Raw genomic sequence first — 22,817 nt, forward strand, 5'->3', positions numbered from 1 at the left:
GAAAAGAGAAGGAATGTGAGAGGGAGATGGCCGTGGGTGGGGGGGAGAGGGAGGAGAGGGAGAGGGAGGAGAGGGAGAGGGAGGAGAGGGAGAGGAAGACATCACTTTCCATTCCACTGACCCTCTGACTTCCTTCTTGGCCATTTATGCTGCTTTGACTCATCAGAAACTGTTTTTGAAGACAGTTCCTAGACATGAACTGAAACATTAAATTCTTGCTCTGGTGAAGCCAAAGTGTCAGACAAATGGCTTATCAGGGTCCCAGAGCAGCAAAGCAGAAAGCACAGGGGCTAGAGCAGTTGGAGGCCTGGTGCTGCTGCGTCTGAGCTGGGCTGGTGGGCAGCTGACTTAACCTTGAGCATTAGTTTTCTTCATGGGTAAAGTGGAGTTAATTCAACAGTGGAAAGTAGAATTGTCATGGGAATTAAAACAAACCAGCTACTTAATTGATTAGATTCTTCTGTCTAAACAATGTTCCTCATTAAAAACACTAATTAATAGTAGTGTCAGTTAAAAACACTCCGCATGCGTTGGTATTAACTCGATATTTTATTTTGAAAGCTCTTGTTTGAGTAAAGAGTTAAATACCCACACAACAGGTACAATTTACCTATCTCACTAATTCTTACACAGTAACCTGCACAACTTGTTCCTCAAACCTGGAGACAGGAACAAGGCCTTCAACTTCTCTTGGGCTTGAAGTTAAGAACCCCCTGCAGCCTGTGTCCCAGTGGCTGGCTGTGATCTCAGCAACTCCCTCTGTACTACAATATGTCTCCTGTCCTTCCCTTCGGAGTCTTTCCTTTCCTTTTTAAGGCTTTAGCAGGAAAACAATTCTGGATTTCTCCTTAGAACTGTTTTCTTCACCTGTCAACTGGCCAGCTTGCTGCTCTCTGAAGCCCCATGCTTATGAGTCTGGATTTGCATTAAAAGCACATGTTCATATGTAAATACTTGAGTCTTCCTTGAAAGTGGCTTATTGCAGTTCCTCAGCTCATACAAAACTTGTTTAGGGTTAAAACAAAAAGTCACGGAATGCGTGTTGGTACAAAACACTGTACCATCTAGTGAGCTCCCCAGGCACCTCCCATACAGAGGACCTCCACCTATTGCTGTCATACCTATTTACTAAGTCCCGGGCCCTCTCCGCCAGCCACTTAAAAGCATCCTGGATTCATAGGTGATCCCTAAGTGCAAATGGACATGGAATGGCCCTCTCCTACTTCCTAATATCCCCTTTCCTAATACTTCTTAGGCTGGAAGACACATGGGCCTTTTGGAAAGTTACGGGAAGGGGAAATGATGGCCTTTTTCTCAGATCTCCTAAGGATTTTCCTTAAGCATTGAACCTGAGTACCCTTAGTCGTGAGAATGCAAAATACCATTTCAACAGCAAATCTGATTTACTCCAAACACTATTATATTATGAAAATTTGGTACACCACCAACTGAAAGAAATTCTGGAAGCACAGCCCTCTCCTTTATTTGGTGCTCAAAATCCAGCATGGGCTGAGGATTGAAGACTAGCTTCCTCCTTTCCTTAAATTCTAAGACTAGCCTAAGCTCTAGAGCTCTAAACTCTTCTAGAGGACTCATCAGAGGAAGGTTAGCATCACTCCCGCCTCACCCCCGAAGAGGAGCCTGGCCCTTTCCCATCCGCAGGGCGTCTATGCAAGGTGCAAATCCCCAGGGTGGTATCTGACATTTCTTCCAACAAAAGTCCTAACCAAATAAACCTACTTGGAGAATCAGCAGAATGGCTACACCTGTGGCACACACACAGTTTCTTCCCCCATAGCCTTTCTCTCTTTTGGCTTTCCTTCTCCCACTGACTTCTCCAGAACCTAAGAAACAAATGGGAAGAGAAGTGTGCAAGGAAGAGAATGAAAGGAAACAATGATGTATGACATCCTAAAAAAAGATCTCTGGCCAGTAATGGTAGAGTTGCAAGATGGGAAGCTGGGATCATTGCAACCCCGGCCTTCTTTTGCCTTAGAAGTGTCATCATCCTCCAAAGGTTAAGGCATGGCATCCAAACCCGATGTCCCCTCCCCATGAGTGCCTGGAAACCACACTCTTTACTAACTCTCACAGCACAGATCATATTCTGCCATTAGGAACACAAAGCTGTAATTCTGATGGTACTCTTGACCAAAGACTCTAGGCAAGTAAGTGGTAGATATGACCTACAATGTGCTGTATAAGTAGACAGTTATAACTCTCTAATTAGTAAAATGAGGCTAAAGTTCTATGATTTGGACACAGAGATACAAATATATACTTGGAAGTCCCATGACAGGAAGGATTCACATGTCCAAAATATGCAGTATTCAACCTGTATCAAACGAAAACATTGGTTTTAAAATAATTTAACATTTAATTGCTTGCCTTCTTAGAATTTTAAGGACTTTTGGACATATATTTTTAAGGTTCTTTAAAAAAAGACAAGTTAAAACCAATACTTATCCTTCTCCTTAAACAAATTTCTCTTTAACTAAAATAACTATTTTTAAAATTTTCAGTTTTTAAACTCATGGTGGACAAGGTGCTTGCCTGACACCCACTGGACAGATCAGACAGTGTACCACGTCCCTGGGCACAATTTAGGAGAGAGGAGGGAGCAGCCAGTGTCTTCCGGTTATGGAGGCTGTCCGTAGCTCAAAGCTGCCACAGGGTGTGGCCGTCACTGATCTGAAAGGCTGGGCCTCCACTGCCGCCTTCACGGGGGATGGCTGACTTCACTGGTGCCCTTTGTTTTCACTAGGAGCTCTTCATCAGACCACGTGCTCGTATAAATACGGTTATTAAGTTTCATTTTTTTCTAGAGATCATTTTTTTAACTTACCCATCTTTTATATCCTTAGGTGCCTTTAAAAAGCCCAGCAGACCTTCAGTTAAATAAACAAATCATTAGGCTAAAAAGCTATGTCAAAATGGGTGCAATTAGTAGGTTGTAAATCTAGTCACTTAAGAATTTTAGCCTTGACAAAGACACTCCAGGAGGAGATAAAATGTTCTAGCCTAAGGAAGCCCCCACCACGGACACAGTCCAAATACACGGACAACTTTATTCTCATTCAAATTTCCTGGACACTGAAGGAAAATGAATCCTTTAGGCTTATCCTGGGTCAGGAGGGAAGGCTTTCACTGCTTGGTTAAGTACTGGGGATTTTTTTCCTTGAGTGGGGAAAGAAAGAAAGAAGAAATATTTGATAATTGACTTAAGAGTGAGTTTGTGGATTTCCTGTGGATTAGTGAGCACTGGCTGAGCCACCAGGCAAGGGAGGAGGTGGACAGAATGCCCCCGCTTGCACTGCTGGGGAAACTCACTGACCTCAGTCTGCTCTTCCATTCATTCACTGAACACACGCTCCCGTGGCAGGCCCTGTTTCACATGCAATAGTGCATAAGACACGGTCCCTGCCTGCAGGCAGCTTACAGTCTGGTGGGGAAGACAAATAGCAACTAGAGTAAAACCTGACAGAACAACATGCTTTTTCCTTACCCCCAAATGCCCTGACTGATGTACCCCTACCTCCATCTATGAAGTCATCCTCTACTACTTAGCCACCCACTCACTTTGCTCCAGCCATACTGGCTGTCTCTCTGTTCTTTGAATAGGCTGACCTTGTTCCTGACTCAAGGCTTTGCTCTTGCTGTGCTCCTTCTCCACTTCACTGAAGTCTGTTCAAAAGTCTCCTCCTTATAGAGACTTCCTTCTTCACCCAACTGAAACAGCACTCCTTCCACCCCTCTCTATTCTCATGTTTTTTTAAAAAAATATTTTTATTTACTTATTTATTTTATTTATTTAATAGAGGGGAAAGGAGGAAGAAAGAGAGGGAGAGAAACATCAATGTGTGGTTGCCTCTCACATGCCACCTACTGGGGACCTAGCCTGCAACCCAGGCATGTGCCCTGACTAGGAATTAAACCGGCGACCCTTTGGTTCAGAGGCCGGCACTCAATCCACTGAGCCACACCAGCCAGGGCTATTCTATGTTCTTAATAGTTCTTGTCAGTGTTTGATTAAACCAGATGTTGAGTATTACCTGTCTTCCCATCACGATGCCAATGCCATGAAGGCAGAGCTTGTCCGTCCTGTTCACTGCAGTTTCCCCAGAACAAGCCGGGCACAAAGCAGACGCTCAGAAAAGACTTGTTGGTATATAAGCACAATGATAAGGAAGGTACAGCTGGTAGGAGAACCCATTCTGGGGTGATCAGAGAAGGCCTCCCAGAAGAAGTGGCATATGTGAGAGGGAGTTAGCTGGAGTTTTGTAGGGAGGGGTACGGAGGAGAGGAGGCACCGAAAGCAAGGAAAAGTGGCTGCAGAAAGCATGCCAGAGTGCTGGGCCACTCTGGACGATTGCAAAACCTTGGCAAAAGGCGAAAGACGTGAGAGAGAGTCCCCACATCTGGTCTTCAGTAAAGTATCTGCTGACCTCTCCCACTGAGCTTGCCTCCTGAAGAGCTGCCCTCAGAAACTGCTCTGCCCTGGAACCATGCATTGCTGGAGGGCGCCCTCTTGTGGCCCAATCCCCTAGAATAGGGGGCCTGAAACCATGGCTTTAGTGTCCAGCCTCCCTTCTCAGATCCTCTTCTCTTTACCCAAAACGATAGACAACTACCCACTGTGACAAATTTGATCGTTTGGTAAGATAGCTTCTTAGACTTGGCATTTTGAACTTTTATTTTGTTTAAAGGTAGGGCCCCATTGGACAATTGTCCTAACAACACACACTTACTGAGTATTTCCTATGTTCTGGGGACATTACGTGTATTCATTCATTTAACTCTGACAGTATGGGGATGACTATCAGTGTCCCCACTTCACAGAAGAGGAGGGTGAGGCCTGGAGGATTGACTAGCAGCTTGGGTTGTGGGGCTGGTGAGCCGCAGAGCAGGGAGTCACACCCAGCCAGCTGGCTCCATATCCACGCTCCAGCGGTGGCTGGGTGCCATGCTGAGGGTAACAGAAATGCTAGGCCTGGGCAGCTAAGGAGGACAGAAGAGCGGCAGGTGCAGCAGAGAACAAACGTCTCCATTGCGGTCATCTCCCATCCCCTGAGTGGCTCTCAGGGGACTTGGAGCCAAAGGGGCTGACAATAAAGCAAGAAAAACTCCAGTTTGTGGAGGGAGGATGGTGCAGGATGTGGACTCGAGGCATGGAGCCAGAGGTGTGGCTGTGCCAGGCCCGGCCAGCCCCAATCCTCGTGCAGACAGCCCCAGCGCCGCCAGCCTAGGTGTTGGGGCTGCATCTCTCAGCCTCCTTCACCATTTATGGTGTCTGAGCCTCTGGCCTTCACAGGTCAGTAAATCCTCACACTGGGAGGGGTTCTCACTCACGCAGGGCTGCTCCCAGAGCAAGTCCAAATGGCCTGGCAGAGTTCTTGCCGGGGCCTCTGTGTTTCTGCTTTAAAATGTGTTTGGACGGGCTGCCATGCAGGCCGCACTCCTCCCACAGACCTGCAGGCAAGAAGGATGGCTGCAAGGCTTCGCATGCCATCAGCTGGGGCCCCCACCACTAGCTGGACTATCAGCTCAGCTGGGGCTCTCTAATCTGATCTTAACTCTGGCAATCGGGACAGGCACTGGATTAGTGGGGCCACTGGCTGAGGCTAGTGAGGGAGCAGCTCAAATGACACACCTACTGAGTGCCTTTCTGGCTCTCTGCTGTCACTAGGCTTTGGGGTAGGCCATGTAAACCTCCAGGGAGAGTTCCCTAGGGGGAAGGAGCAAGCAGCTCCCCTGGTCCAAGGAGACAAGACTCAGATCTGTTCTTGTTTCCTCTTAAGTCTCATTTCCACAATTTCCCTAGGCCCCTCAATGAGCCATGAAATGAGGTCCGTGAGGAAACGGGGGATAAGTGTGTAAACCAGAATGCTGGCTGACAGATACCCATCGTCCAGAGAGTCACACTCCAACCAGAGTGTCAAGGGCTTCTGGAAGGGAGACCAAGTCACGGGAGATGACCCCATGCAGAGGCACCTGAGAGAAGCCGGCGAGTCCAGGGAGCATGTTCCCTGTTGGCAGAGAGCCTCAGGCAGCCGGCATCGGCCACATTGTTAGTCAGTGCCAATTCCCTTATCCCTAGGGGGCTGACACAGCCTAGCCCCGGGGGCCAGCCTCCTACTTGGGGTCAGAGGACACACACTTTGGAAAGGGCAGGCACAGAAACGGTCATGAGCTTGGAGTCATGAGAAGCTGGGTTTGAAGGCTAGCTTGACTTCTTGGTGTTAGGCAAGTCACATTAACTTCTCGAGCTCTCCAGACCTGACAGTGTAAAGTAGGGAGAGCACCCCCCGCCCCACCGCGCCGGCCAGGGCTGCTGAGGTCCAGATGAGAAAATACGGCAAGGTGGAAGTACCTAATGCAGTGACCTGCACATGAGTTTTCCTTTGCCCTTTTCAGTGACACCTTCTCCTGTGGCCTTCCAGAAGATGGCAGTTCATGTTACAGGGACATTCTCCCTGGGAGGCCAGAGCCCTGGGGGGATGAGCAAGGAGACATGGTCCTTCTGCTGGTCCACAGCGGAAGCAGAGTACAGAGCACCCAGTTCAAATGCCCAGGCCCCAGTCACACCCAGGCGCTGGGGCCCAGGCCAGAGGCGGGGTGGGCAGTCTGGCTTACCTGAATCCCCTGGGCCCTGGAAGCACTTCCCTGGGCGCTGTCACTACCATGGGTGCCATAGCCCAGACAGCTCTGTCCTCAGTCTGGCCGCCCTGCAACTTGCTAGAACTAGCACTTGGCAGGGATCAAGGGGATGCCTGTGATAATCGGATTACTGGACACCAGGCTGGTGATGTATGAAAACAAGACTCGGGTGGGGGGAGCAGGGGCAGACCCTTTAGAAGCCTCTGTGTTGGCACTCTGGTACCCAGTGCTCCCCAGCATGTGAGGGGTCATTTGTGGGAGCCCTAAGTCTTAATGGGATAGGGATATTCCTCTGAGGTCACCTTTCAGTGTGTAGTTTTCTTCCCTCCCGATCAAGAGCTACTTGAGCCAAAGCAGCTGTCCCTGCTTTTGCTTTTGTCCCTGCATCTTTCCTCAGACCTGGTGGGGTATGGAGGTGGGGACTCGCTTTTGCATGTCCATCTCCTGTGACAGACCCCTGTTACCTGCCTGCCGTCAGGTACAGTGCCCTTTTCCCGAAGCAGATGTGTTTGTAGAAGCTCCTACCATGGACAGTGACCTGGGCACTGCAGGACACCTGCCCCAAAGGGTTCTCGGCCAGACAGGTGTAGGTGCCGTCGTCCTCTGGCAGGGCATCCTGGATGTGGAGCGTAGCCACGCCAGCCTCACAGGTGGAGTGAGCATACTGGATGGGCTGCCCTGTGGAGGGAAGCACAGGAAGGCTCAGCCAGTGGGCACTGGTGGCGGGGATCTGAGCCCTGCCCTCAGCAGGGCTGCTGCTGTTGTGACTCTGATGCTCACCATAGTTGCTCAGATCCACGGAGAGCTAATGACGTGTCAGGCCCAGCCCCAAACACCTGGGCAGAGGCTTGCATGGAGAGAAAGAGGCAGGTGCCAGGGAGATGAAGGGGAGGAGTAGTTGTGAGAGGTGGAGGAGCGAGACTGGGCCTGGAGGTCTTTAGAATGTGGGGGGGGGGGGAAGGGACATAGTTCTGTGCACTCTGTTTAAACCAATAGTCCCCAGTCTGTATCCTGGACTTCACAGCTTTCTGAGCCTGGAAAGAATCTTACAGGGCTATCTGGCCCGTAGCCCAGTCTCAGGCACACCAGACCTCACCCAGACTCAATGGACGGCTCCTGGATCCTTTCAGAAGTCACCAGAAACAATGACTCCATTTTCTCATTGCAGATTTTTATCAGAAATCTCAAACTAATGTTGCAATTAGGTGCATTTCTTCACATGATTAGGTGCATTTTAGGGTTCACGAAAAAGATAAATATAGGGAACCTAAAATATCGCTGGCCCCTTCTTCCCAGAGACGCTTCCACCAGAGGCCCTTTATAGAATCCTGTGTGGAAACAGGAACACGTGCTATGAACTGCAGTGGCTTCCTTAATGCTACATGTTCCCGGGACTTTATCATTCCAAGATGTGGGCTTTCATTTCCAGGGGAAAAAGTCTCATTACTGAAGATTCTGGCCTTAGAACAGGAATGTGTCCGTTCACTATATAGGAAGCAGCTGTCAGTTTCTTCCTGTGTCAGGCCGCAGGGTCCTGGTTTGCACTTCATAAAATTGGGGGCGGGCAGTGGGGGAGGGAGCAAGTACAGAAAGAAGTGCTCTCTCAGCAGTGCAGTGTTTTCTCCTGCACAAAACAACACTTCATGTCTCCATGACAGTGCGGCAGAGACTGCTGAGCATGCCAAAGGCCCAGAGAAAAGGGATTCTGCCCGACCCACTGCCCTTCATAAAAGGGGCTGGGAAAGGCAGGTGCCAGGATCGTGCTACTGAAAGGATCCAACACTCTTGGTTTTTATTTTTTGTGAAAACGACACCTTAAAAACTCTCTTGCTTGAGAACCCCAGTACACCCCATGACTGCCATCGAAGGGCCACTGCTGTCTGTACAGGCGCTGACGAGCTGTTGGAGAGCTCTCCTTTCACCGGAGCATAACCAATGTGTCCCCACAAGATGGGAGGAAATGGTGGCTCCAGAAAGGAGGCACTCAGGATTGGGGGACACAGGTCCAAGAAGGTTAAGCCCAGAGTTTCACTAGCTGCCAGGGGGACTCAGCTTGAGCACAGCTGTCCTCTAGTGGTAAGAGTGTGGAAACACCAAGGTGCACCCAGAAGAAGCAGGTAGGGCTGCTTCTCAGTCCTGAGCAGTGTAGGCCAGGGTCAGCAAACTACTACTCGCGGGACAAATCTGACCTGCAGTCTGCTTTTGTACACACTGAAAGCTAAGAATAGTTTTTATATATTTTAAATGGTTTAAAAACATCAAAGGAAAAATATTTCATGACATGCAAAAATTGTATGAAATTCACATTTACTGTCCATAGATAAAGACTTACTGCAACACAGCCACACCCACTCATTTACACATTGTTTCTGGCTGCTTTTGCTCCTCAACAGCAAAGTTGAGTAGTTGTGACAAAAAGGATAGAGCCCATCAAGCTGAAAATACTATCTGGCCCTTTATAGAAGAATTTTCTTGTCCCTCTGGCGGTGACTGAGCCAGATGGGAATGAAACTCTCCTTCTCAGCCAGTCAGTCAGGGGTCAACAGGGGTTCTGTTCTGCGTGGGGGTGGAGGGAAGGGAGACCTCAGTTCTCACCTACCTACCAAGTAGATGACACATAAGAAAACTCCATGGCACAGCACCTTCTCCCAATGATTAAAGACAATTTCTGTCAAAACTTAACAAACTATATGAATGAGGAGGGTTCGCAGGCAACAAACACGTCCATGGTGCTACAACAGCCGGGCCATTTGGTGCACAGATGACGGGAACTGCTGCTCCTTTAAGGAACCTATTCTGTGTGAGAGTCGGCCAGGCCCCTAACCTTCTGTCCCAGCCCTTGTCTTTGCAGATAAAGAAGCTGATGCCCAGAGAGGTAAAGTGGGGTGTCCAAGGTCACCAAACCAGTAGATGGCTGGGAAGACAGCCCTTGTCTCCTGACCCTTGGCAGGTGTTTCTTCATTCCCCTGTTGGTCCCCAAAGCAGACCTTGCTCAATTTCGTCAATTTTATGCACTGTTCTCCATTCTAAAATTAGAGTTCTTTCATACTTTTGGGTTTTAAAGGCCTCCTTCTTCTTTTTTTTTAAACAAAAGGTGATTATATATGATAATTTTTTCAAAGGACCTTACTTGTCCACCCCCCCCCCAAAAAACTGGCATGTTTCCATAGGACTATAACATTAAAAAGAATTACTGACCTATGAATCCCAAAAACAGCTGCCGCTAAATAAGAGACAAGGTCCTTTGAGTAACTTCTAGTATAGTTCATTAACATGGTATATTTGTTCATTTGTTGACTCAACAATATTTATTGAGGGCCTATAATGAGACTGGCCATATAGAAAGGAACTAAATTGCTTGTGCACCTATGTGCCAGGCACTTCATTAACTGCCTTATATACAGGATCTAATTAATTTCACAACTGTAATCCTAGAAAGTAGCTGGCATTATTTCTGTCTTGCAGGCGAGGAGCTCAAGGCTCCGACAGAGTGGTAACTTGCCCAGCATCCCCAGCCAGGCGATAGCAGCCCCTCAGGTCCCATTCCCCTGCCCTGCACCCTGTGCTTCCTTCTTATGCACACATGGTTCAGAGCAATAAGAGGGGATGCCAAGTGAGAATGCAGGCAGGGCCAAAGGGGCCACAGGATGGGGGCAGTGGACTGGGGTGGGCACTAGGACAGGAAGGCTCACCATTTAGCAGCCAAGTGATTTGGGGCACTGGGGTCCCCTGCACCGAGCACCGCAGCACAAAGTCCTGGCCCTCAATGACGGTGCAGTCCTTCAGGACACTGGACAATGAGGGGGCCACTTCCATCGTGGCCAGTTCTGCAAGGGCAAAGAACAGACAGGCCGTTTCAGATCACAGCTGGCCCATTCTGGCAGAGGACTATAGTCACCTGACGTCCTTCAGGCAGACACCTCACTGCCCTGTGCCCCCAGGGCTTCCTTGGAGGCCTGGCTTTGTCTTATCTATCTTCACACTTAATTTCCCATTACAGAGACCTGGAGTCTGCGGCTCAGAAACTGGCAGGGGCTTTTCACCATCACAAAACACTGGGGGTCTGGACATGCTCAGGACCTGGGCCTGCCCCTCCCCACTGGGACTCGGTACCTCCTGTATTATCTTGCCTTTTGCTATGCTGGAGCATCCCCAGAGCTCCTCTTCCTGCCTTCTTTGGTCCTACTCCATTTTCTAGTCTTTTATCTTCTTTATGTCCCATTGGTGACTGCACAGTCTTGTGAATTCTTTTTACAAGGAGAGACCACTTGTCCACTGGTGAGAACATTCCAATTTTAAGTTATTATAATTATTTTTTTCCAACTCCAGGACTGAATCAAATGACAAAGTCATATGTGTTCTAGTTTTCTATCCTAGGCCAATGGCTCAGAACCACGGGGATGCTGGGACTATGCATTACTAAGTTCCCTCATGATGCTGATGTACATTCCAGTTGAGGACCACCCAGCTGGACTTCCCAGAAGTCTTCTGCATTGTCGAACTGGGGAGCATTTCATAGTTTGGAGACCTTAGTTAAGAATGACAGGGATAGATAGTCTCTTCCACAGCAACCATGACATACTGTGGAAGTGTAGGGGTGGCTGATAGCTGAGAAAAGGTGACTGCTTTTGATAATTATTGTAGAAGATATCTCACTAGTACTTTTCAAGGGTAGCTATTCAATACAGTAATGAGAGGTAAACCATATTATATTGCAAGAGTTTATGGGCAAAAACTAATATTTCAGGGCTTATTATGTACCTGATACTTTTCCAGCTGTGACTGTAACAAGGCTCTCTTTAGCTCATTTTACAGATGAAGTTGGTAATTTCCCACAGTCAAGCCCAATGGTGAAGCAAGGCTTTATGCCCAGCTCTCTGACTCTATATCCACACTTCCTCCACTAGACCAGAGCTCCCCAAAGGGGAGAGAGGCAGTAGGTGAGCAGCTGGGAGTCAGGGTGATGCTGTACCTGATGGTGGCTCTGAGGGAGGGATGCACAGCCTAGCATGAGAGATGTGGGGAGGCACCATCTCCACGTCTGCCCCTGTCAGTGTCAAATCCTCTCATTAGAAAAATACCTCTGGGAGCCATTGAAAATAATATGGGTTTCCGTGTCAGACCAACGTGGGCTAGAAATAGGTTATCTTTTAAAAGCATGTGACCTTGGACAAGTCACTTACCCTCACTACAACTCAGTGTTGGGTGTAATATAATTAGTTTGTAAGATTGTTGGGATACTAAGGGAGCAGTGCAAGTAAAACATTAACACAAACCCTGGCACAGTGAACAGCCTTTTTTCTGGTGGGGTGTTCGCTGTTATAATCAAACAGAAGCTGTGCATAGACACTATGTCTACTTGGCTGCACGTGTAAGGACGAAAGAGAGTGGAGAGATATAGTAGTAGCTAAAGAGGCAGTTGGGCAGAGAGAAGATTTTCCTTCACCTTTTCAGCACAGTGAAGTCCAGAGCATGCTGGTAGGAGAAAGAAAGAGGCCTCTAGATAAAGGGAGGAGAGGAGAAAAATTACTCATTACAATCTTTGTGGAGAAGGGAAAGGATGGAAAGAGAAGTCTCCCTGATGGAAACAGACAGCTTTTCTGCAGTAACAGAAAAAAAGACAAAGAGAAATTTTAAAGAAAGGTAAATGGGAACAGGAATATTTATCACAGTTTTGTTACAATAGTGAAAAAATGGAAAAACTCTAAATATTCAACAATAAGACTGTGCCTAAATTAGGTACATTAATTTATAAAATATTATGTGGCCATTAAAAATTATGTTTTCAAAAAATATTAAATAATATAGGCAGATGCTTAAGTAACATGAGCAAATTAGAATAGGAAAGTGTACAAACGGCACAATGTCAATGTTGTTTTAAAAACATTAAAATATCATTTATTTGAGTCATAAGATCATATATCGTTTAAATTCCCCACAATGGACACATATTACTTTTATAAACAGATATTACAATAAACATAAAAGATGTGGGATCCCACATCATCTCACATTACTTTAAACATGTATATTTAGTGAGCGTTTGGTTCCCTGTGGTTACCAGCAGTGAGTCAGGGAGCTGCTTGGACAGCTGAGGAACTAAAAAAGGTAGCTCCCAACTGGGCTGGTCATGGGGCTTGGGTATGTTTATTCGGAGGCGATTTTAATGAACTCCTGATCAGGAATCACTGTCTTGGAGCAATGACTTTGGCCTCGGCATGTGTGTGGGGACAATGTTTCTGTGGGGTTGTATTCCCTGGGCGGGGGGCTGTGGGAGATGACCTTGTGCAGTATATGAAGCATCCTTGCCAACAACCCAGGGGGCCTGGAGGAATGTACTCACTTTTCACAAGGAGCATCCAGTCACAGGACACCTGGCCTCGGACATTGGAGGCTGTGCAGCTGTACTTCCCACTGTCCCGTGCCCGGGCTCTCAGCAGGCAGAGGTAATGGGACCCACCATCTTCATAAATCTCCATGGTGCCTTCTCGTCTCCTCACAGGGGCACCCTCCAGGAACCAGGTCACTTGGGGCTTCGGAATCCCTGAAACTACAGGGCCAGGTGATGGCCATGAGGCCCCCAGAGAGCACACTGTGCTTGGGAGGTGGAAGACTGAACCCGAGGGAAGAGCTCAGCCTGCTGTGTAGCTGCCTCCTGCTTGAGTCCACTTTCTTACCCCTCAACCCTCCACGTCACAAAAGTAAACCACCTAAGACAGAGGCAGGGTCCTTGGAGAGCAGGGATGCAGGGTGACAGCTAGGAATCCAGGCAAGCCAATGCCAGCAGAAGGGAGGAAAGAGAAGGGGCCCTGTGGCTGGTTTTTTGATGGGGATGGTGGTGGTGATGATCACTGGTAAGAATTAGAGCAGGAGGCTGAAGCTTTATCAACAATGAGCAGCGGGATATTTCTCTACAACAAGGGACATTACTAGACTGAGTCCTTCCTGGGAGAAGATCTCTGTAAAGTGGTTTCCGGGGTAGGCAGTGTCCAAGAGGTGGGTGGGTACAGGAGGCTCAGACCACTGTGCTGAAGGAAGGGAGTGGCCACGCAGGGCTACATTGTGGGGGCCAGTGACCTCAGGTAGCTCTACTCACCCTCACATCTGAACTGGACTGTTTGATCTTCACAGACTTCCTGGCTTTGGGGTTTGCTCTCAAATTTGGGGAATGTTGAGTCCCTCCGGCTCTCCATGGGGATTTTCCTAGTAGCAACCTTGTTCACAACTTCTTGGGTTCCCAGGCCAGACAGTCTGGTGGGGAGAGTGGCTGGAGGGGGAGCAGCTGGCCTCTGCCTCTCTTCTCTGGAAGGAAGCAGGGAGCCTGAGACCAGTGCTCTAGGTGCCAGCTGGACTTTTGTGGCCTGCAGGGTGATGGTGCTGGAACTCTTCTGCAGGATGGGGGTCCTCAGGGTCTTTCTGGGTGAGTCCCCGGATGGCTCCAGCTTGGATTCCCTTGGGGGCTGAGGCTGGCTACTTGTGGCCCAGGTCGGGGAGCCACCTCTCTGGGTGCTGGAGCAGTTTCTACTTTCAGCTGTAGTTTCTATGCTGTCCAGTTTCGGCCCCTGTGTGATTCCATTGGTCACTTCCTTCCTGATATCTGAATTGGCTGCCTTTGTTCCCCTCAAAAATGACCTGTTTGGTGGTGGTTAGAGCAGTGGGTTGGGGGGGTGGGGAGGAGGACAGTGGGGAAGGAGAAGGAGGAATAGAATGATCATCTGGTTACTCACAAGCATTACTCATCACAAGCACAGATTCCAGGGTTCACAAAAGCCCACAGATTAAGAGAAAGTGAGAGCAAAAGTCTTTCTTTGCAGTTTTCCCAGTTTCCCAAGGCAGAAAACAAGCAGCCGCTCTCCACATTTCCCTGTCCCTTATCCCCAATCCAGAGCCTGTTCTTTCCACACTTATTAAATCTGCCTTTTCTTCTCTTCTTCCCAAGTGCTACCCTAGTTCACACCACACAACCAGCTTCCCTTTGTCCACTCTGGCCCTCTCTAATCCATGTTCCACACAGCAAGTATAGTCAGTCTTGGAAAAACAGAAACCACATCATATCAGTTCAAGGTCTAAGATTTTCCAACAGCTTTTCCATCATATTAAGAACAAAACTGAGCTTCCTGAGACGGCCTACCTACCCCTTTGTGCGTGAGCTCCAGCTGCCTCTTCAACCTTGGAAGACACCATCTCTGTACCTACCAGGCTGCAGCCAAACGGGCATCCCCTCAGGGCCCACCTCTCATCTCACCACTTTCACATATGCTTCCCCCTCTGTTTGGGACACTTTCTCCTGAGTTCTTCTTCCCCTAGCTAATAGTGCTCTTCATAGCCTTGAGCTCAAACATCACACTTGCAGGAAGGGTTTCTCTCACCTTCTACCCTAAATGAGCGCTTCTCTGTTATTCCTCCTCAGACTCACCACAAGTTGTAATTATGTATTTGTGCAGCTCTGCTTAAAGCCCTTCTCAACACTAGGTACCTGCTCAGCCTGCACCCCAGAGCCTGGCCCTGAGCTTCGCACATGGGAAAGGCTGCCCCCAAGGAAGAGGCGCTGGAGGAGCCGTGGGCTCTGGCCTGCCACGTGGGGGGCACTCTTTCACAGCAGAGTGCCCCTCTTAATGATGCTGACCTGAGCAGACACCGAGAAAGACGATGGCACTGCATCTTCGAGAGTCTCAATACTCGTGGCAAGTCTGATATAGAACCTGGATGGCATATTACAACAGGAGAACAAAACAAAACACCCGCGAGAAACAACACCCTGAAAACAGTTCTCCCTGCCCCTATGACTCAGAAATTCAGGGCATTTCAAATGGAAACAATGACCATAACACCGAGACATACCTATTGGCATTGTCCAAACCTGAAAAAAGGGAGAGGGGAGAGACACTGTTAGTGGGGTATTTTATACACCAAGAGGAGAGAGTAATAAGACAACAGTCTCTTCCATTTATTTGAGAGTTTTCACTTCCTAAGCTATCACTTTCCCCCTCCCCATGGTCCCACCTCCCTCACTCATTTCAGCTTCTCCGGCTTTGAACTCCTTGGGTTAATGGGAGAGGAGCTCAGTGTCTCTGAGCTCTGGAGACACCCTCAGTGCTTCTACTGCCACCCGGCTGTTGTACCTGCAGCAGGCCCTGGCCTCCAGGCCACAGAAGGGAGCCAGAACCAATAGGGGGACAAACAAAAGTAAACACACATGGAAATTTTCAAACCCAAACAGTTGAATTTATGCCTGGGTCTCAAAAACAAAACCCCCAAATGATCATTTTTGACAAATGCCTGCTATAAAATGTTAAGGGAAGTGTATTTTTATTCAGCTTCTCAAAGGAAACAATATTTTTTTCCAGCCATATTCATTTTTAAAATTTTATTATGGAAATTGTCAAAGTGTCTAATAGTAGACAGAAGGATATAACACACCCTGAAAGCCAGCACTCAGATGAAGGAAATATCAATATTTTGCCTGTCTTATCGACCCACTTGTTTTGTTTTGTGGAGTTTTTCTGGGAGTGTTCTAAAACAAATCCCAGATAACATGGCATTTTGCCACTGAGTACTTCAAAGGGGACCAGGTCTTTAATTCAATGCTACCATAGGTTAGGGAGGAGTGATTAAAACCCTGCTCTCCCTGCCTAACAGCAGGTCCTGATCCTGTAGTGAGCTGTGAAGTCAAATTCTTTGGTCAAGACCAGATGATGGAGAATGGAACACAAAATACCAGCAGGTATTATACATAGTACAACTCGGGATTGTTTCACGAAACTTGGTTCGGTTAAGTGTGTTTATATACAGATGTATGTCCTGGGTTGCAATGCACAATACATTTTCTGTGGGTTGTGAAAAATGCTTGGGCCAAAAATAATAAAGAGCGTAAGGAGGAGTAGTGTCTGAGAAAGGAAGAAAATGTGGAAAAGAAAAATCACAGAAGAAAGGAGGTAAGAAAGGAGAGGTGAAGGTCATTTCCATCCTCGATCCAGCAAATCCCTCACTCAGGTTCCTGCTCCACACACTCTGACTTTCCCAGGCTGGACTTGATGGAACCAAGCAGAATATAGAAGGAGACATATGCAAAGATACTGCACAGGAAGAACTGACAGGGGATGACCACTACAGCAAGGAAGAGGCAGGGGTGAGAGGTGAGGCTGGAATGTCCAGTCTGCGGGAGAAGGACAAAGAGGATCCTAGGGTAGAAAGAGTTAAGTTGAGGGAACACTTGATTTGAGAACAGAGTGAAGAGTGTGTAGTAAGTTAAATTTTAGGCAGGCAAGACATCAGCAATGTCCACTCTTCCAAATGGCATTTAGAGTCATAAAAAAGGATTCTGGGCAAGAAAAAACTGAAGACACAGGTGTGGGGTGGAAGTTGTGTGCACAAGGGAAGCCTCTTCCTCTGTGGCCATGTCTGTGCTGTTCTGCCACTTCCTTCCTGCTGGTACAAGACCCTGCCTCTGGGGAACACATGGGCATGTAAATATGACACATGTAACACAGATGCATAATGGAAAGCTAGGAGGGCACCAGGAATGGACTGCATGCACTAGCTCCTCCGCCAGTTCCTACCTTGGATGGAAAGCTCAGCTGACATAGAGGCCTTCCCTGACCCGTTCACCACCAGGCACGTGTACACTCCCACATCATCTTGGCTGACCTTGTGGATTTCCAGAACTTGCATCCCATTCTTCTCATACATAGACACACGTGCACTTGGCTGCAGGGGAACATCTCCCTATGGATGGGAATAGGGTAGCTTGGTCAGAGAAACCTGCTCACCTGTTGGCCCTGTCCTCCTTCCTCCAGCCAGCCCTTGTGGGACAGACACCAGGCACCTCTGCTTTGGGCTCTGTCAACATGCTTAGAAAACAAGCTATTAAAATTTTTTTTTCAATTACAGTTGGCATACACTATTATATAAGTTTTGGGTATACAACATAGTGATTAGGTATTTATATGCCTTATGAAGTGATCACCTGTTAAGCCTAGTATCCACCTAACACCATATGTAGTTACTACAATATTATTGACTGTATTCTCCATGCTGCACAAGAGCAGTCTCTGAACAGCCCCACTGCCCTGACCGAGGTCTGTGTATGCAGTATGGTGTTTGGTCGAGCTTAGAGCAGATGTATGCAACCTGTTTCAAAGGAGCCCTACTTTGAGGTGGGAAATCCTACATTCTTCACTTCAGTTCCCCTTTGCCTTCTTGTTCCTTTTATTCTTTTCCCAGGGTCAGTTCAGGAGAATTAAGAAATAGTAATACATATTCCATCACTCATTTTAATCCAGGAGTCCCATCTGTGGAAAACTCTCCCTGGCCTTGACCCCAAGTTTTCCCTGAGGCTCCTCAGTGCTCTGTTTAATATCCAATCCTCCTCCTTTCTCCCTGCTGCCTTCATTCCCCCTTCCAATACCTCCTCCTCCACCTCTGCCTTCATGCTGCCCAGACCTGAGAGGTTTATAAAGCACTTCCACATGGAGCATTTTGAGGGAGGTGGGATAGCTCCGCCTCACAGATAAGGAAACCAGGGTTCTAAGAGATCAAATGACTTGCGCAGTATCACATGCTTGTGAACCAGGGAACTGTGGCTTAAAACCTTGTCCCATGACTTCAAATTCTACTCTCTGGTAATGGTCAGGCCTGTGTTGCCTCAGAAGTCTGATGCTGTTTTGTGAGTATGTGGATTATAGGACACTGTGGACTGGGTAACAAAGGGAGAACATGCAAATAGGAGCAAGAACAAGCATGGCCATGAAACATACAGAGAATCACCTATAGATTAAACTGAAGGGACTAATTAAAAAGATACTCCCACTAGTCCAAGGGTCTAACCCTAAACTTTCAGGGTCCCCAGGCCTGGCCAGAGTTGAGGCAGACAAAGTCTCACCTTGAGCCAGGTGACCTGTGGTTGGGGTCTGCCAGTGATCTTGCAGGAGAATCGTCCCATCTGTCCTTCTCTGACTACCGCACGGCCCAGCTTGGTAGCAAACTTTGGTGGGCACTCTCCCCAGATGCTAGGACGGGTCTCCACTGTGGGGGATATGAATTTGTCCCTGGAAAGAAATCAGGAGAGAATCCAGCCCCAGACACAGTGGCCATCCAGATCTTCCTCTCTCGTACCCCATACAATCACTTAGGTTGAGGCCAGGAACCAGTAAAGGACAGCCTTCCCAGCTCTATGCCTCAAACACAGTTCTGATGCACCCTCTCGAAAAATCTGTCACACCAAAACCTCTTTCCTCTCTCTGTTGTGTATGCAGCTAGACTCCGCTTACTAGACTCCCTTGAAGAAGGGTATACCTGAGTTCCACTGAGTTCTGGCCAAAAGCTTGGGTTTTGGCCAACAAACTATGGGCAGAAGTGCTGTATGCCACTTCTACACTAGACCCATAAAACCTCCTGTGAGATTTTCCACACTCTCTCTTGCCCAATCTTTTGGCTAGATGCATAGGGCCCAGTAGAAGCTCCAAGGACCAGGAGATGAGGGAGTCACAAAATGTCAAGAACCTGGATCCCTGAAAAATAATATGAAGGTTCTCCACATTTTCAAGAGCATCTGAATTGACTTTGCTTGAGTAAGAAATAAACTTTACCTGTGTTAAGCCATTATGATTAGGGGGTTTGTTTGTTACAGCAGCGACTGTTGCTTATCTTTACCAATATAGCTTCACTTTCCATAAGGAGTGTCACATACTGATGGCCTCTCCTATGTCTACTTACTTAAGTCTTTCAATTATTGCAGACCATACGGCCACATAGCCCCCTTCCTTAGCATTTAGAATCTGGGCCAGTCAGGGTGCTAGCCACTGAGGAGGCCAGGGCAGGAAGCACTTTGTGAATTACCCATCAGATCCCAATAGGCTCCTGCTTTAGTTATCATAACCCAGGACACCCAAGAAGAGTTGCTTTCTAGACCTGTTCTGTCAAGTCTGTAGGAAAAGCCAGTCCAGCCCTCACCCTGGCTTGAGCATCCCAGAACTTACCCCATAGTTTTGGAGGCAAACTGACCATGCTTCTTCACAAAGCCCCCTGCAAATAGGAAACAAGAAAAAGGCTTGAAGAGTTGGGTCTGAGCCACCCACTTGGGGCAATGAGTCCAAGAGGGTCAATAAGAGTGGGTGGAATAATAATGGGATAATAACAGAAGCAGTGAGCCCTATGGGTTAGGCACTATGGTGGACACTTGACATACTCATCACATGGTTTCCTGTAATAATTTAAGGTGGCTGGTACACATCATCCTTATGTTTTTTAAATAGATCAGAAAAATGAGATTCAAAGAAGTTGCCCACTCAAGCCACGGAGCCACGAACAGTGCAGGAATGCCTCCAGACCTGTCTGTTCTAGAACACTGAGCCACTCTGCTGAGCCATGACGAGCCACTGGAGCTTCAACTTCAGGGATTGCCTGTAGTGATCCTGGACCACTCCAGAAAATGACTCTGTTGAAGGGAGTAGGGGAGGGAGAGGCGCTTGCACCTCTCTCACCACATCCATTCACGGTGAACACAATCAATACTCCATCTTTCCACTTAAGATGCAGCAAATACAGCAATACCCACCCTGTTGGAATGAAGCAGATGACGAGATGAGCTACCATGGAGTCTGCAGTTAAACAGCAAGCCCAGCAAGGCAGCTGGGGTCAGCTCCTTTTATCCAGCTGCTACTGCATGCAGGGACAATTCGTAATGTGACCACGAAGTGCCTATAACGTGGTGGGGTGTTTTTGAGGAATACGGATGGGGAGGGAAAGGCATTTTTGAGATGGTGGTCAGCCTGGAAGTTGCTTTCTTTGCCACGAGCTGAAAATGTTTATGAAACCCCACCCAAGGCACACATGGTAAGGGCAGAGGTCATTCCCTGATAGAAGCAGGCAGCCGCAATGAGAGACTGCAGGGTGTTTAATGGAAAAGAGTAAATTCCCTTAAATCCTCCCTGATTCCGTCTATAAGAATGCATAGGAATGGAAGATGAAAGTCATGACTGAGTATTTCCTCGGCCATATCTGGTCTTAGGTTTCACCAGAACCTTAGTGAAAAAGGATTAATAATAAACACCAGCATCACATTTAAGTGTGGTTCCATATGGACTGGCAATTAGTATACATGCAATCTGTTTAACGTAACTATTTACTGAGCTGTGTATATTTTTCATTCCATTATGTGGGCTTTTGTATAATTCCATTTATATGAAATGTTCAGAAGAGGCAAATCCATAGAGACAGAGAGCAGATTAGTGGCTGTCATGAGCTGGGAGGTGGAGGTGAGGAGTGACTGCTCAGTGTGATGGCATTTCTGTTTGGGGATAAAAAGTTCTGAAACTGGACAGTAGTGATGGTTGCACAACCTTGTGAATGTACTTAATGCCACTGAATTGTATACTTTAAAATGATTGAAATGGTAAATTTTAAGTTATATGTATTTTACCAAAATAAAAAATATTAGATCAAGCACTTTTAAAACTCTGGGTGGTTAAACATTTTATTTTTAGAGGAAGAGGGAGAGAAAGAGCGAGAGAGCGAGAGAGCGAGAGAGCGAGAGAGAGAGAGAGAGAGAGAGAGAGAGAGAGAGATCAGTTGCCTCCCATACATGCCTGGACTGGGAACAGAACCTGAACCAAACCTGAAACCCAGGCATGTGTCCTGACCCAGAATTGAACCCATGACCCTTCGGTTTATGGGGCAACACTCCAATCAACTGAGTCACACTGGCCAGGACACTAAATATCTTCATCCAAATGCTAAAATTCCTGTATTCCTTAAAAAATAAAATAAAGCTAAAATTTGGCAGTTCCTTAAAAAATAGCAAAAGAATGCCATTTGGAGGTACTTCCACATCAGAGTAACAGCAGTTTATGGTATGATCCAAAGGTAACACATTCAGCTAAAAATGGATTTGAGGAATGCTTATTTTAATGAGTTAATACCAGAGAGTTTACATCAAAACAAAAAGAGACTCTGGGCGAAAATAACTAAGAGAGTCTATTTATAGGCAAAAATTTGAAGTTTCAAATTGTCAGATAAGGCAAAATTAATTTTGTGAAAACATGAAAATCTGGCAGAACAGTAAACTTATGTAGAAAAATAAGTGGAAAGGGGATTAAGGTAGAGATGCCAAAAATAGAAGAATAACTTCAGAGAATTGGTGAAGACAGGATCGAGTTAATGAGAGAAAAAAGGCCAAGGCACCAAAGGTATTTAAACAACTACCTTTAATTTTTTTTCAAGGACAAATAAAACAGAATGCTGGCAACTTTCAGCAGTAAAAGTTCAACAGTGGAGGGGCCCAGCACTTTTTGTCAAAAGATATAGAAAGACTGAATGAGACAGAGAATGCTGCCGAAGGGGGCTCTTGACACCAGAAGAAACATGTTTAGTAATTCTGCCGGGACAATGGCATTGAACCAAGACCATTCCAGGCAAACCAGGGAGCAGTCACCCTACAAGTAGGCAAATTCAAAGGGGATTTTAGGAATTACTTCAGATAGTGGTTTTCCACTTAATTAGAACAAATGGCCACTTTTTGTAACAGATATTTAGCAGTTCCCCCTGGGCCATACTGAGTTGAAGTTCGTCATTAACCACCCACATATATAACTTCAGAAAGAAAATATATGTAAAGACCTACCTAAAATATTAAGGAGAAATAAAAGGAAAGTAAATTATAACAATATTTATTTCAATATGTAAATGCTCATGTACATTAGAAGACATGAGGAAATGGTCCAGGTGTTTGCACTGACTGATAGGCATTTTTGGATTTCAAAGTGAATGGTCAAAATACGTACTGTACAAATAGTACAGGAAAATGAGACAGCACAGGTACACAGGTAGACACCTAAAAAAAATAAAAAGAATAAAAAGTAGTGTTGGCAATGTTATCTGTCAATTATATCTCAATACAGAAAGAAAAATGAAAACAAGAAAAATTATATAGTAAAAAGAAAAGTAATGTTAGAATAAATAACAGAGCAGACATATTATATAAAAAAAGAAAGACTGAAATAACATTGAAAAAAGGTAACTTAGCAAGACAACTTACAGACCACTGAAACAGAGAAAATTAAAAAAAGACTAAGTGTGGTGTCAAAACAATTTTCTATTTTGTGACGTGGGGTCTTTGAGACCTCACCTGTACTCAAACACCAATTCAGTCCCTGTCATAAATA

The 22,817-nt window shown here is 46.8% G+C and overlaps 1 protein-coding gene across 2 annotated transcripts in view; it reads right to left on the minus strand.

Moving 5' to 3' along the window:
• MYLK (myosin light chain kinase) overlaps positions 1 to 22,817 on the minus strand; it is a 264,716-nt gene that overhangs the window by 102,857 nt on the left and 139,042 nt on the right. For both annotated transcript variants that reach the window (XM_045185765.3, XM_045185766.3), the window contains exons 4-11: positions 19,635 to 19,680; positions 18,539 to 18,704; positions 17,217 to 17,382; positions 15,499 to 15,517; positions 13,754 to 14,289; positions 13,001 to 13,207; positions 10,350 to 10,484; positions 7,183 to 7,335 (exon numbers count right to left, since the gene is read on the minus strand). In XM_045185765.3, coding sequence (XP_045041700.2) covers positions 7,183 to 7,335; positions 10,350 to 10,484; positions 13,001 to 13,207; positions 13,754 to 14,289; positions 15,499 to 15,517; positions 17,217 to 17,382; positions 18,539 to 18,704; positions 19,635 to 19,680 — 1,428 coding nt within the window. The remainder of the gene's footprint in view (positions 1 to 7,182; positions 7,336 to 10,349; positions 10,485 to 13,000; positions 13,208 to 13,753; positions 14,290 to 15,498; positions 15,518 to 17,216; positions 17,383 to 18,538; positions 18,705 to 19,634; positions 19,681 to 22,817) is intronic.

This window comes from Desmodus rotundus, chromosome 2 (genome assembly GCF_022682495.2).
Source record: "Desmodus rotundus isolate HL8 chromosome 2, HLdesRot8A.1, whole genome shotgun sequence".
Taxonomy (NCBI): domain Eukaryota; kingdom Metazoa; phylum Chordata; class Mammalia; order Chiroptera; family Phyllostomidae; genus Desmodus; species Desmodus rotundus.